We start from the raw sequence: 15,561 nt of genomic DNA, 5'->3' as shown, positions 1-15,561 counted from the left end.
GGCGGACTAGGAAGCTGAGGTTTCCAAGAAGATCAAAGTTTGAACGCAATTTTCTACCTGAAATGGCCTCCCGACTAAGGTATCTTTCCTTGAATTACTAAGATAATCTATCTGAGTATATTGTAACGCTCTTAAAATCTTTCTAGGGTTGATCCAGAGAAAATTTTTGAGTGTTGTTTGGAGATTACTGCTCCCGAAGTTGAGAATAAGAAAGGTTTGTACCCCAAAGGAACAAAAATATTGCGACGTACAAAAAATGCTATTCTCCCTCCATATTTTCTATTTTCATCTCACATAAAAAAAATTATAAGTCTTACAACTTATGAATTGATTTTAAAACCTGATAGCTATTTTTTCTGCAGGAAAGTAGTCTTTTTTAACAATGTACTTTTGGCACTCGGGCTTCTTCAGCATAAAAAGACAAATCTAATAATTTTTGAATTTCAATGATTGAACAAATAATTTAATATTTTTTAAAGCACAAGTCGTTTTTCTTCGTCCTCGGTAAGCTTTTCAGCTCGGTTGAATGAATAATTGTGAAATGTTTGTGTTTAATTCCGCAATGATATGTTTTTGTTTACCGAATGTTCAAAACATTGACACATTTTTTCCAGTCATGTCAGTCACACTCTTCATTTATCTATATTTAAACACTTTAAAAAATTTCATTTCTCCCAAACCAGCATATGATAAGATCATGGGCAAGATTGTTAATTCTCAAAATATGTCAGATTGTAATATTCTTCCTACATAAAATAAATCAAACCCTCTTAGTTTAGATGTGTTGAGACAGGAAAAATTTGGTTCATTTAGCTAAATTAAAAGTGGGTTCCAACAGTTTTGAAAACTATTATCTTTTTAATCATTTTTCACTCTTAATATTTATTTTACTTGTGGTTTTTAACTTTAATTAGGTTTTCTTCATAGAGTTGTTAATTATTAATTTCATTTATGTAGATATAGTGTATTTGAAACTTAAATCTATTTTAACGTCTGCCATCTGAGATTATATATATTTTTGGGATAGATTTCATTAAGAATTATAAACAATAACTTTTCCTCTTGGAAATATTGCACATTATGATTCATAGAATATTTATATTTTTGTTTGTGAATTTGTATGCATTTATTCATCGTTTATTCATTTTTAGAGCTTGTGTATTTGTTAGATACCTTGAAAATGGTTTTAATACGGTGGTCAATTTGGGAGGGGAGGGGGTGGGGGTGCAAGATTTATTCTCTCAGTACATGAAAACTTAACAATCATGCAAGTTGGGATAACTTAAAACCAAGTACTATCAAAACCTCATTTAGTTTCAAATTCAATTTATTTTTTATTTATTTAATATAGTTTTCACATATCATATAATACACACACCAGCAAATACAATGCTAATACCTGTATAGCAGTTATACCCTGAAAGGGGAACATATAGTATAGAGGCTTTGCACCATCACGTGATGGCAACCATGTCAGGAGCTGGAACAGTGATAGAATCGTTCTCCCCTGGGAAACTGAATTCTTTCTCATGTAATTCAGTTTAGACCAGATTCAATTGTTCCTACCTCCTGCCATGGCTGCCATCATGTGATATTGCAAAGCCTCTATAGACTTACAGCATGTACATGGTACATTATATTGTAACACTAAAAGTATCACCTGGGCAGTAAGAGAAATGACAAATTCTAACAGGCAAATCACAACTACGGAGCTTGCATCCTCTTCTAATGGACATGTCTATATATTACGGACAAGAAGAGATAACTACAGTAGCTAAAAACTAGTGTGAGCTGCGTCGGTGTTTCTAATGAAACAGTAATGATAATAGGATAAATTTTACTTATGTTTTGGATGCTAGTTTTTTGTCAAAGTCAAAAGATAAAGGACTAGCGTCCGAAATGTCAGTTTTTTTAAAAATCTTTTCATGGTGTAAAATTTATCCTTTTATCATTACTGTTATATTACAGACAGACAAAATCACCATACATTCCTTGTTGAGAATGAGATTTGTATTGATTTATATTAATGATAAATATTTTTTTTACATCAACAGAAGCAACAATTAAGTTCATATATCCCCCAGATTTTAATGATGAGGTGAGTTTAAAAATATTTTTGATTATTATTCTTCAGTAAGATAACCTTAGGAAGTATTAAATAATGTGTTTTCATATGGGTGGAAAGGATGATGCAGAAGTCTCACTGCTATAACCTCTGTCACTTTGGTGAAGACAGGAGTGACCTTGATATGATAGAGGCCTTTTTAGCACATTGGACAATTATTCAAGTCTCAATAACAAAGTACCGAAGTGTGACCACGCCATCAAATTAAAATTTTGCAATTCAGTTTTGAAATGTTCATATTTGAAGAGAACACACAATTGCTTGCATTTCTGCTAACTTTAAGGCTGTTCCGAGCTTTCAAAATGAAGATATTGGGTACTTAAGCTCCAACTGCGCAAACCATTTTCTCTTATTTTGGACTGGATCCAATCATGTTAGATCCAGCCTCAAATAAGAGAAAATGTATGGGATATTTTTGTATTACATTACCTATATCTCAGCAGTATTTTGCTTTATTGCTGTGAAATTTTGCACCATACAGTATTATATTTTTACATGCAGTCCAAAATCCTAAATGTCTTTAAAAACGATTTTGAAACATAACTTCAGTACTCTATTGAATTGAGAATGGCTGTTCTCAATTTGATGCACAGGCACAGACTGTTACCATGATTCACAACCTTGTGATGATTTCAATTTTGTCTTTGTATTTTACAGGAAGCCCTCAAGCAAATCCCAGACTTTTGTTATCCTTGCATTTCTACCTCGTAAGTAGCTCATGACACAGTCTTTCTGTATGTACTCAAAGGGTAAAGCCTTCTCTAAGGGATCATGTGCCATATTTGCTTTTCTCTGCTGTGATTTTAGGAAGCATAGGTAAGAAGAGGTGAGAGGGCTTGCTTCTCACCAATGCATCCTTGGTTTGAGTACTGTCAGGCTCGGTGTGGTAGTCAGCTGATCTGAAATAGTGACGTAGAATTGACATCACTGCAAAACTGATGTGTCATGAGACCTGTGAAAACTGATGAGCAAAAATTTAAAAACCGGTCCAACATTGCAACGAAAAATAATATAAAAAATCAACTTCTAAATTCTGATTGAAATTTCAGTGGATTTATAATAGTTACCCTGTAGAAATACCACTGCTAGGTCCTATTTATTATTTTATTTTATTTTATTTCTTTAATATACATGATTGTTTGACGCAAAGAGTTTATTGTTATAGTTCAGCTATGGCTATTTTGCCTGTGAATTTTTATATTGTGTAGTTCCAGAAAATATGTATGCTAACCCACAGAGGGAATTCACCTTTTCGGCGCTAGCTGTTACAGTCACCAAAAAGTTCGGGCATTCTCAAATTTCTGTACAAATGTACTGACTCTAAATGAACTATTTACTTGGTTCATTTAGTTAGTTCTCTAAATACAAGTATATGATCATTTTTCTAGCTTGATTGAAGTTTTTCTTACTGCTGTTAAGAGAGCTAACTAAAGAAATCTACCTAAATTTTCTCTTTAAAGTCAGTGAATTTGTATGGAAATCTGAGAAAGATGTCTGAACTTTTTGGTGACTGTAACACAATCCAAGCTAGCGCTGAAAAGGTGAATTGGAAATTCTGGAGGGGAGGGGGGTTAGAGAAAGAACAAAATTACAGAGTTTGTATGGAAGAAAATTGAAAATTCCTGGGGTAGGGGGTCCTTTTACAAATTCCCTCAGTGGTGGAGGTATGAATATTTTAATTCCTTTCCTGTTTACTTTAGGGATGCAGTACAAAGTTACACGTTTGTGCTGACAGATCTTCAAAGCCAATACAGATTTGGATTTTGTCGATATTCACCAAATGTAAAAACATGTCTTTGTATCTTAAGGTAAGGCAATAAGTCTTTTTGGTTTTGAGAAAATTAAGAAAAAAACAGTTGGGAAATCATGTTTGACTGAAGGGATATAGGGCTCTTTGTTTGCTTATTTATTTGTTAGCCATTTATTTGTTCATTCATTCAGTCATTCATTCGATCAATCATTCGATTATTCGTTCAATCAGCCTTTTATATATTTGTCAATTCATACATTTGTTTATTCATTCAATCATTCATTCCTTTATTTGTTCATTTGTTCATTCATTCATTTCTTTGATCATTTGTTCTTTCTTTTGTTTGTTTGTTCTTTTGTTTATTAATTTATCCATTCATTATTTCATCCATTCATTTATTCATTCCTTTATTTGTTCATTCATTTATTCATTCGCTCAATCACTTTGCCTCCACCAAAAAACTACCCAAATAGATAAAACATTTCACTTGTAATGGAGTCAAGATGACTCCGAAACGTCGGATTTTAGCATTAATTTTCATTATAAGTACATTTTCAAAATCTGTCTTACTTATTTCACTTTTTCCTGTTTTTTCCTTTTGATCCTTAGTTACTTTCCTTGGTTTGAGACGTTTTATGTGTTACTCAACACTATATCTGAATTAAAAAAGAAAACAGAGGTAAATTATTTATTGGCCATTAATTTATTGATTTACTTAATTTATTAAGTCTCTACTCACACATGATGCTAGGTCCAAGAGACCCAAACGCGAGGGGTGAGTGTACTACCACTACACCACTCTTGATTCGTATTACTGTACAAAGTAGCTTCTATGTTTACTTAAGTGTTCATTTTGTACTCATCAGAAAGAAGACTTGGTTGTACCATTATTAGATGCCCTGTTAAAAAGAACTCCACCAAATCCTGGAGTCACTTTTAAAGTAAAACCTCACGGCTGTGACAAGGTATGAAACTAGACCAGGGCATAGACCAATCCCCGCTATGCTTAAATGTCCACCCAAACAATGGGTAGTTTTCCCAATGGAATACAGAATGTCCAGCATAGACTCATCCCCGCTATGCTTAAATGTCCACCCAAACAATGGGTAGTTTTCCCAATGGAATACAGAATGTCCACCATAGACTGATCCCTGCTATGCTTGTGTGTCCACCCAAACAATGGGTAGTTTTCCAAATGGAATACAGAATATCCAGCATAGACTCATCCCGGCTATGCTTGTGTGTCCACCCAAACAATGGGTAGTTTTCCCAATGGAATACAGAATATACTACCAACAAACTCAAATAGATCTATCCCGAATTTGCTTGACTGGTCACGAAACAATGGTTTCAAGTTGAGGTTGAACTTGATGAATAAAAGAATCAAATTCAGTCTCGACTTCAAACCATTGTTTCCTGGTCATCCAAGCGAATTCAGGAAAGGTCTATTCATAAATTTTTTTAGTAGTTCTTGATTTGTTTCTCAATGTACCTTTAAAATGTATTGATTCTAAGACAGACATTTATAATTTTCAGCAAATGGTGTCTGTTCCATGCTGTATATCGAAAACACATTTTAGCTTGTCCAACATAGCAACAGTAACTAGGGCGGTAGAACAATGAATGCGAGATTGGTGTATTCTTATTCACTGTTGTCTACCCAAACAATGGGAAGTTTTCCAAATGGAATACTGTGAAATCCTAAGTTGTAAGCCAACCATTAGTCTGATAATGCAAACATCCTTTTGTTTATGAGCCCCCTGGCTTATAATACTGCTTTCTGAATGGTTTATTGGTCTGGGATAAAATCCATTTGTGTTTGGTGGGATCCCTGTGGAGCCAACAACAACATGGCCTCTGTCTAGTGGAATTCAAACTTAGTCATTGTGTCATCTTTCTGTTACAGGAATATAGTTTTAAGACACCAGATACTACAAAGTTACCATCCATACCAGAAAATGTATGTATTCAACCTTCACTAGTCAAACTGTTCACCAATTGCCCTAATTCACTATGACGTCACTGCTTGTTTATGTGGGGGATAGAATCGCCAAATCCAATAGAAAATTCAACAAAATTTGCTCCTAGTGAAACAGTTTAATCTAAAATGGCCTGGTTTTCAGATATAATAAGTGTTAATATGTACTAAAAAATATTCTGAGCCTTTGCTGGCTATTCTACTTCTCTTCGTGGATTAATATGGGTTTTAGAACAATTTTTGGTGAGTTTGCATTGATTTAACCCCCTCTGACAACCATGATCCTTTGCGTTTAAACAATAGATTGTTGAAGATTGTTTTTGCCTATTAGGAATAACCTAGTCAATGAATTTGCTATCTCGTTTTATGTGTGATTCAGAGGGGATGGGTGCGGCAAACTGGTAGCCCCTACCTCAGGAAGTGAAAACCTGAATTTTGTCCCCTAATATCTCTAAAACTAACATTAAAACTGGTAAAGTTGCTAGTACTTGTTGACGATATAAAGATGAGACCATTTTCATTTGTTTATTTTTCAGCATAATTTAACAGATTACTATGCTCACATTGACCCAATGAATATGATCCACTTATTTGTTAGGTGAGTTGCATCAGTATTTGAATTGTGTTATCATAATAAAATGAATCTAAATCTCAATATATTAAATCGTTTGTTTGTGTTTGTTGCAGCATGTTTTTTGAAAGAAGAATAATAATTACTTCAAAGAAACTTAGTTTGGTAAGTTTGATAACATGATGATGGTGTTGATGATGATGATGATGATGATGATGATGTGTGATGATGGTGGTGATGGTGATGATGATAATGATGGTGTTGATAATGATGGTGATGGTGATGATAATGATGATGGTGATGATGATGGTGATGATGATGATGATGATGACGGTGATGATGATGATGATGGTGATGATGAGGATGATGATGGTGGTGGTGATGATGATGATGATGGTGATGATGATGGTGATGATTATGTGGATGACAATACCTACTTGTTGAAGCCTATAAATTTGATAAGTACTTTGATTTTTTCCAGTTAACAGCATGTACTTATGGTGCTGCATCACTACTCTATCCAATGCATTGGTATGTGTGCGTCATAAATCCATTAACCAAGTGTTCATGTTGTTAAAGAAAAACTCTTATATAAAACCTGGAAGTCTTTGGAAGGAAAGGAGAAAAAATAGACCTCTTTAGCTTTGACCTAATGTTTTCCCATTTCAGACCACTTGTCATTCCTAACAGAATAAAATTATTTCATTAAATTGCCTCCAGATAAATGTATGTTCTTATACACAAGTTTTAAACAAAGAAACAATACTCTGAATACAAGTGGTCTAAAATGAGAAAAAATTATGCCAAAGCTAAAGAAAGAAAGAACAAGCAAATGAATGAACCAACATACAAACAAACAAACGAACAAACGAACAAATGAACGAACGAATGAACAAATGAACAAAAGAAAGAAAAAAGAAAGAAAGAAAGCGTAAAGAAAGAAAATTAATTGTCATGGGGCTTGAAAAATGTATTTATGTTACTATTCTTTCAACAGGCAGCATATATTCATCCCTATCATGCCTCCTCATTTGTTGGATTATTGCTGGTAAGACCAGGCCCGTAGCTAGGATTTTTGTTGGGGGGGTGCTAATTTACAAAAAGTGGACCAACCATATACTTCATTTTTTAAAAGTCCCATAGGACGCATAGGTATAGATAAATTATTAAAGTAAAATTGATTTTTTTTACTTAGTTTTACGTGAAAATATCATACCAGCCAAAATCTCACTTGCTTAAAAAGCGGACCTTTAGCTCGCGTGGGGGGGGGGGGGGGGGGGTGCGAACGCACCCCCTGCACCCCCCTAGCTATGGGCCTGTAAGATAAGGATTCTATAGAACATATATTATACCTATTAGGAATTTACATCATTTGTAAAATCATAATTAACTGAAATTATTTTATCTTCTTTCGTAATGATTCAGCCTTCTTCTTCCCATTTGTCTTCTTTTCTTCCCACATTATTTATTTCTCTGTTCCTCCTATTTTCCACTCTCTCAACTCTATTCCTCTTCTTACCTTTTGTTTTCTTCCCTTCCATTCCCTTCTCTCATCTCCCCCTTAATTATTTCTTTCCCTCTCCTCTCCTCTTCTCTCCCATCTATTCTTTTACTTCAGTTCCCTCGTCTTCCCTTCTCTTCCCTTCTCTTCCCTTTCCTCTTGTTTTCCCGAACATGGCTCCCTCCTTTCTCTCTCCTGTTCTCTCTAATTCATTACTCTCTCACGCTTTGCTTTCTCATTCCATTCCTTTCTTGATTTTATTCCATTCTTTTCTCTAGAATTTCTTCCCTTCTTCTCCACCTCAATCCTCCCCACACTCTCTTTGATAAAGTTTAATTCTTTTTAGTTGTTATTTTAAACTTGAAAAACTGTTTGCTTTTCATTACTTTTAGTGCGCCAATGCCGTTTCTTATTGGTGTCCATGCATCTCTAATGCAGGTAAGTATTCTCTGTCAAGATCAATCAAATAATTTCCTTAGTTAAACCAAGATTACTATAAAAAGGGCTGCATCTAACAACTAGTCATTTTTTCAATAGAAAGTCTGTAAGATGCCGTTAGACGAAGTGGTCATTCTAGATGCAGATACAAATGAAATTGATACTCCTTTTGATGACTGTGCAAAAATACCTCAAGATGTGGTGAGCTTTTCCTATTGTCCTCCCATTCATTCATTCATTCATTCCTTTCCTCCATTTATGTGTTCCATCCCTCCTTCCCTCCCTCCCTCTTTTCTCCTTTATTTGTTTGTTCTATATTTTATTTTTCATTCTTTTGATCTTTTATTCCCATTCTTTTAATGCCATTCATTTTCATTTTCTATGACATCCAGATACTGACCCTCAAAAGCACCCTTAAGAAGACAGTCTACCCAATAGAAGACCATGTCTCCAAGGCATTTCTCTGTGCCATGGTTTCATTAGTCGGCAGCTACAGAAATGCACTAAGATTTAAACCGGTAAATTGTTTCTCTCACTTTGGCAGCAAGTGTGGCGGCAGGTTTGACGGCAGATATGCTAATAGACTGTTTAATCTTAGGTGTGATATTTTCAAATTCAGACATATCGTTCCCCACCCATAGAGTATAGTTGCAATGCAAACAAAGAATCATATTATCTCGACAATAAACATGGTAACATTATGCCCAAGTTTAAGAGGTCTATTTTGTGGTAGAATAGTGAAATGGTTTGAATAACAAAATGATTTCCCAACCGGTAATCTTTTCATTTTGCTCTACAACATCTTCAGAATATTTAATATTTATTTTTTTCTGAAAACTTGTTATTTTTTCCCTCTTTTCTTTTAGGGAGAACGAATTATATTTGACAAAGACGCGTAAGTTTTTTTTGCACCTTTCTTTTTCTTTACCTCATTCCTCATTTTTTCCTAACTCCAGTTTTTCAATTATTCTCAATGTTTCTATTATTCCCATATTTTCCCTTACTGCAACATTTCCTTTTCCCTTCTTATATTTTCTTTATTTCCCATTTTGTTGCCTCCAGGTTTATTCAATCCAAATCTACTAGCAAAGGAGCTTTCTTGGAAACAGTTTTACAACTACAGTTGTTTGACCAGGTGAGTTGAATATTTTGTTTAAGGGATCGTTAATTTTTTTACGTGTATGGGGGGTTAGGGGGGGAGCTGGCTGCTGGGATTTTGTGGATTGTAAGTTTGACCCCTTCCCAGCCTGAATTTGTTTTACATGGCAGGATAATTTTTTAAATAATTTTTTTATTTAGTGAATTATTTTTGGGGTTTCAAATGCCAGATTTCAAATGCCAAATCCCACCAGTGCCCCCATGCCTGTAAAAAATGAACAGTCCCCTATTACCAACAATCGATTTTTGTTTAGCAGTGTAGCACATGACAGACTACAATAGTACCTCTCATTAAGTGAACACCCTTCTTAAAAAGACAGCTTTACAGTCAAAACGGATCAAGCCTACCCCTTAGGTTCCATTAATGGTATCACTGTTCAAATATTGAAATTCATTGTTCTTTCTGAGAATATGAATACTCCGATTCAAAATAATAAATGATTCAAACCTTGAATTCTGATTGGATTATGGTGTTCCTCATGGAGTTATTATTTCAAATCCTTTGTCTTCATATTCTTGGAAAGAATACCTCATTAGAGTAGACATCTGATTCTTAACTTCTTTTACTTCATTAGTTTATTGGTGAGCGGTTGGATCAGCTGAATTCAGGCAAAGGATTCAATGATCTTTTTGAAGAGCAAATTGGCCTTCAAGCAGAGGGTAAGTCCTTGACACAGTAACATGTATGACAAAAATTAGGATACAGAATAGCAATGCTTACCCTGGATGCCAGAGGCTGTGTGGGGCCCCCCAAGCCCCCAAGCCCCACACGGCCTCTGGCACCCAGGGTAGGCAATGCTGTACTTTGTACCAAATCTTCCTTATCTTGGACAAATAAATTTTTTTTCACAGATCAAAAAAAGTTGAAACATCAGTACAAGATTTGGAAGGTAAGATCACACCCCTAAACAACGTTTGAGTTTGTATAATATAAATAAAACCATAACCTTTTTATTCTCTTTTTCAGAGACAAAGTACAAAATATATTGAAAAGGTAAATTAATAAACTACAAATCCTTATAAAATATTATTTTTATTTCTGGTGTTCATTTTTAAACATTTTTGCTCATTTTAAGGGATGAGAGGGTAGGGTCATGTGACTTGTTGACAGTAATATTTTTTATTAGTCTAAATCCACTAAGGCTGCATTCATAATATATGGCAGGGGGGGGGGGGGGGCAGGTGAAAATTTGAAATGTCCAGAATAATTCTTAACATCCCCCCTTAAAGTCATGCAAAAAAATACAATCCCCCCTAAGCAAGGCTTGTAGCTTCTTCCAACCCCTCTATTTTTCTGATAAAAATTTGCCCATCCCCCCTTTTTCCTACCAAAATTTTTCCGATCCCCCCCTCAATTTTACCTGCCCCCCACCTCTGCCATAAATTATGAACGCAGCCTAATGGTCTATCACAAATCCGATACTCTGATTGGCTGAGCAATGATGGGCGCTATCAGTAGTATCAGGGCCTGATACTCAGGGTAATTCTAAAAGCCAAAATAATGGTGGCTCACTCATGCTTTCAACCTGATTGTTTGTCTTTACTTACGTTACCTATTAGAAGACCTCTCACCCTCCGTAGTCTAGAAGTTGGAAAATTCCGAGGACTTCCAAAATTGGATGAGGCTGAGTCCAATTTGGCAGTCAGAGGAATTTTTCAAGTCTAACTATTTCTTGATTGGAGAGCATGAAATCCCATTACCTATTAATTATATAGCTGCCTAATTAATCCCATATCAACAGGACCTGTCCAATTAAGAAAATAATTGGACAAATACCTATATGGGATTAATGAGAAGCATGTGCTTTTACATAAATGTTTTCACTGTCATTTGCATTTTCAACTCCCCCAAAAAACGTTTACCAAAACAGTCCCTATAATGGGGGGATTCCTTTATTGATTTGTGTATGGGTATAAATTTGTGTCTTATAGTGGACACTATCTTGGCCTTAAGTACACGTCTAATGCCTTTATCCTGTGGTTAAAGTGGGGTCCCGTTATTCTAACCTTTTGGAATTTTCACCCCAGGCTATGAAGTCTTCGAAATACGGTTTCAACGAAACCAAGACATATTTAATGGGAGTTAAAAAAGAAGCCAAGAAAGGTCTAATCCAGTTGAAGGATAACATTGGTGAGAAGCTTCGAGGGAAGGTACGTATGTATCTGAGGCCACTCCCATGAAAATTCATGGTTCCTACTCAGTGTTCCCAATGAAATAAAAATCTTGTCCCACAAACAACTACAAAGTATCTTCTTCAGAGTTCTTCTATTTCACCACGGCCTGCTGTCAGTCTGAAATCTAGCTCAGCTGGTGGAGCATCGGTAGTACAATTCCGAAGGTCGTGGGTTCGATTCCCAGCGAGGTCGGAAATTAATTTTTCCGAATTTAATTCCAAGGGTCTTTCGCCCGGAATAACCTCGTTCCCAAGCACTATAACTTATCTGTATTTCTATATCTTCATGTATTTCATAAATGCTATGCGGTCCACATATTCTCATCTTTTCTTCAGAGTACTTTGCAGGACAGTAAACAATTGAAACCATTTATAATCAATTTTCCGCGATCAGAGTTTTAAATTCTGAGATATTCTAGATAATTTGTTAAGCTGTGGGATATAGCAACGGTATCTAAGGCGAGTTGGAACCATGAATGTTAACTTACCAAAGTAACCAGAGAGGGTCCTTATTAATCAGATTAATTACTGGGCTACCTGTGTTATGCCAGTTGTAAAATCCCTACGTCATCTCATTTGCATATTAATATTTCAAATGTTTATATCTCCTAAGAGAAAATGTTACATACAAAAATACTGCAAACATACTACTACAGTATTCACGTATAAGTGATTTTGAAAAGGCGGTAGTTTCTTGTTAACCCAGCAAAATGAATCCTTAACTTATTTACTTTTATGGACCACACAGGAGGATGAGGAGATAGGCGGAGAGCTGAAAAAGTCCAACTCCCTTCCCTACATGAAACACTATGGTATTGGTGCAAAGATTTCCCCCATTACGAGACGAAAAGCATTGTCTCCACAGGTGAGTGGACGTCGTCGTGATGTGACGTCAAAGCAGCTTAATTTGGAGGTCGAAACAAAAGAATTTCAATCTCAGTTTCAATTGTTATGTCCTTCAAATTGAGCTGCATTCCGACGTGCTGCAAGAGGTCGATTCGTCCCTCGCTTGCTTCAGGGTTCTAATTTAATTTCCATTTTATTTCCAAGGCAAGAAAGGCGCACAGTTTTCACCAAGAAAATGACGTCAGAAGACCACGCCCAAAGCGCCCACCCCCACCAAACGTCCGTGATCGAACCAATGCGATGTCATTAGTACTCGATTCAGACCTGAATGAACGTGAGATGCCGACTCGGCACAGTACTCCTGATCTAAAGATTGATCCTCCAATAGCTAAGCTCGTATCGATCGATTCTCCCGAAGAAGATAAGACAAATGAGGTAAGAACGATCAAAATTTGCTCATAGCTGTAACATACTCGCCTTTCACCTGGAATCTCGGGTTCAATTCCTGGACTCAGCATCGCATGTGAGCAGAGCTTGTTAGGTCTCTCCTTTGATTCCGGGTTGTCCGGTTTTCTTCCCCTCGCAAAACCTAACGCTAAATACAATCTTTGAGTTAGTCGTTTGCTTCAGGTGGCGATAAATGAAATAAGAGGGTTTGCTTAACTCGCTGAGTTCCTATACAAAAGAAATCCGGTGTATAACATATTTGTTCTACATTTCTTTTCCATCCTTCTGTGATTATATTCACATCTATGGAAATAGCTTTAGAAAACTTAATATCTTAAGACTACTAATCCATACGATTCCCAACCATTCATTTCGTCCCATCAAAGTTCTGTCCTATCCTATTCACCTATCCTATACAATGTGCATCAATCGCTTCCATCCAACCATCCCATCCTATCCATATGCATCCATCCCATCCATACAATCGAGCCTTTATTCTTCATTATTTTTCGGCTTATCGTATTCCTTTTTTTCTCTTTTATTTCTCTTGATGTTTGATTTACTTGAGTAAAAGATGACAGTAATCATTATTCTGATCCATACTCTTTTTCCCTTATTTTCTTCCCTCATCCTAACCAAAATACCAAAGGATGACAAGAGAAGTACCTTACTTGACTTGTCAGAAGCGCTCCAAGATGAACAAGTCAACGAGGCTTCATCCAGCCCTCCCTCAGATAAAATAGAAAATCCCGCGAGTACCCAACCAGCAAACTCTCCAAAACCTTCCCGACCGTCGAGGAATACATCATCGGGGAAAAATCCGAATCGCCCGAAAGTGCCTCCCAGGCCTTCTCTTTCTAGAAAAACTTCCGGTTCGTCTGATACTTCCGACGTCAGGTCAGGACAGCATTCCCCAGCCACCCCCACTGGGTTTGTTCTTACACCTTTAAGACATTTGTCAATTGATTTACACAAAGACATTTTGACTTCACTTGGACCTGATTTCGATGGATTTTTTCCGAACGCCGAAAGTCAAAATTCTACGAACACTTCCGAAAGTTCTCCGACGTTAGTCGATGGCCTTACGAACTCTGTAGAGACAAAAGATAAGCATCAGAAGAATAACGTCAAAGAAAACGAACCTGCGGGTAAAAGTATAAACGCTCTCGATAATTCTTCGCCGCAAATCGATAAGAAATCGGTAACCGACGAGTTGTCAGAAGTGTTCAACTCCAACGACGTCGAAAAGAAGTCCGATTGGGTCAACTTTGAATAGATGAAACATCTTCATGTTTCGTGAAGATTCTTCAGTTTTATTGCTAGGGTTTTTTAATGATTTCTACCATGGATGGAGTTCATTCCTCTGCAGGCAGGTTTCAATGTCATACAATGGCTGGTCAGATATCTATGATGTCAAGCCTAATTACGTCTTCAGAAAATAACCTCTAAGGTCAATCACGGGATAGTTATCCTCATTTTTTGTGTCCTTATATTATCATAAATATTTTTGGTCAACAACAAATATTTTTCTGGGATTTGTGGTAGGTCAGTTGATGTGCCTTCCTTTTGTTTCCTGTTGTTTGCACGAAAACTCCGCTTCGGCTATGAAAACAATATGTAAGAAACGTAGATGGAAAAAATATTGAATTTTCAAAAAAAAAAAAAAGGTGTTTTTCATAAACCACATATTTGCGGTAATATGCTGACACGAAGACCAAGACTAGGCTCCCTGTGGTGGACTAATCTTTTATTGACCCGTCAATTTTAGCGCTATTTCAGCCTACGGTAAATCGTAATACCAGAATTTCTCAAGAATAAGCTTTTTCATCTTCCTTTTAAAAGCCATCGAAATTTAACAATTTCTTGTTGCAAGATGTGAAGTTTTAAATGCGTGACTGAATAACGTGTTAAGCGTTGTGTGACAAAGAATATGTAAGCGTTACTCAGCTTGGGAAGCTCATTTTTTTATTCAGAGAAAAATCTCACTAAGATGTATAGATTTGATTCATTTTAGGCCCCGTCCACACGTATCCGGAAATTTTTGTATCCGCAATTTTTTTTTTTGCGGATACGGGTTGCGTCGACACGTGTTCGGAAATTTTTGTATCCGTATCCGGAAATTTTCGAAAACGGTCTCCAGAGTGGAAATTTTCGAATACGCTCCGAATACGGATGCATGTGGACGGTCGTATCCGCAAATTTTCGAATAGAAAAACTATCCGTCAAATGGACTAGGCATTAGCGTGCATCAGGGCGGATCAAGAAATTTCCGGATACGTGTGGACAGTGAAAACGATTCGAAAACGATTCGAATACGCTGCGTGTGGACGCGAACATTTTCGTATCCACAAAAAAAAATTTGCGGATACAAAAATTTCCGGATACGTGTGGACGGGGCCTTAAGCAAAACCAGCCATATTGCTGCTTACAAATCCTAGGAATTATTGTATCACAAAGCTAGAGGGATCAATATATTTAGATGGAGAATTTATAAAGATTGTAGATGATTTTGTATAATAAATAATTCACAGCTTAAAATTATCGAAAGCGGTAGTGTTATGTAATGTGCAATA

General features: G+C 36.2%; 1 protein-coding gene across 1 annotated transcript; it reads left to right on the top strand.

Annotated features, from left to right (window-relative positions):
* The first annotated feature begins 5 nt into the window (after positions 1-5).
* Positions 6-15,526, top strand: LOC116304152 (DENN domain-containing protein 1A). The gene is made up of 24 exons (XM_089024733.1): positions 6-79; positions 147-214; positions 2,055-2,098; positions 2,783-2,832; positions 3,826-3,933; positions 4,485-4,554; positions 4,742-4,840; positions 5,782-5,835; positions 6,390-6,451; positions 6,541-6,589; positions 6,906-6,955; positions 7,422-7,472; positions 8,318-8,363; positions 8,463-8,564; positions 8,756-8,881; positions 9,230-9,258; positions 9,426-9,498; positions 10,097-10,181; positions 10,374-10,411; positions 10,489-10,515; positions 11,550-11,672; positions 12,444-12,560; positions 12,746-12,976; positions 13,638-15,526. The coding sequence occupies exons 1-24, from the start codon at positions 63-65 to the stop codon at positions 14,262-14,264; spliced, it is 2,346 nt and encodes a 781-aa protein (XP_088880859.1). The 5' UTR covers positions 6-62; the 3' UTR covers positions 14,265-15,526.
* Positions 15,527-15,561: the final 35 nt, after the last annotated feature.

This window comes from Actinia tenebrosa, unplaced genomic scaffold (assembly GCF_029948245.1).
Source record: "Actinia tenebrosa isolate PJP-AT-01 unplaced genomic scaffold, QUT_ActTen_1.0 PGA_scaffold9__36_contigs__length_13948895, whole genome shotgun sequence".
Classification (NCBI taxonomy): Eukaryota; Metazoa; Cnidaria; class Anthozoa; order Actiniaria; family Actiniidae; genus Actinia; species Actinia tenebrosa.
This window is presented reverse-complemented; position numbering and strand designations above follow the sequence as displayed.

Coding starts and splice junctions, on each gene's coding strand:
- LOC116304152 (XM_089024733.1), top strand. Junction 5,836..6,389: donor TACCATCCATACCAGAAAAT/GTATGTATTCAA, acceptor TTTATTTTTCAG/CATAATTTAACAGATTACTA. Junction 6,956..7,421: donor CTACTCTATCCAATGCATTG/GTATGTGTGCGT, acceptor TTCTTTCAACAG/GCAGCATATATTCATCCCTA.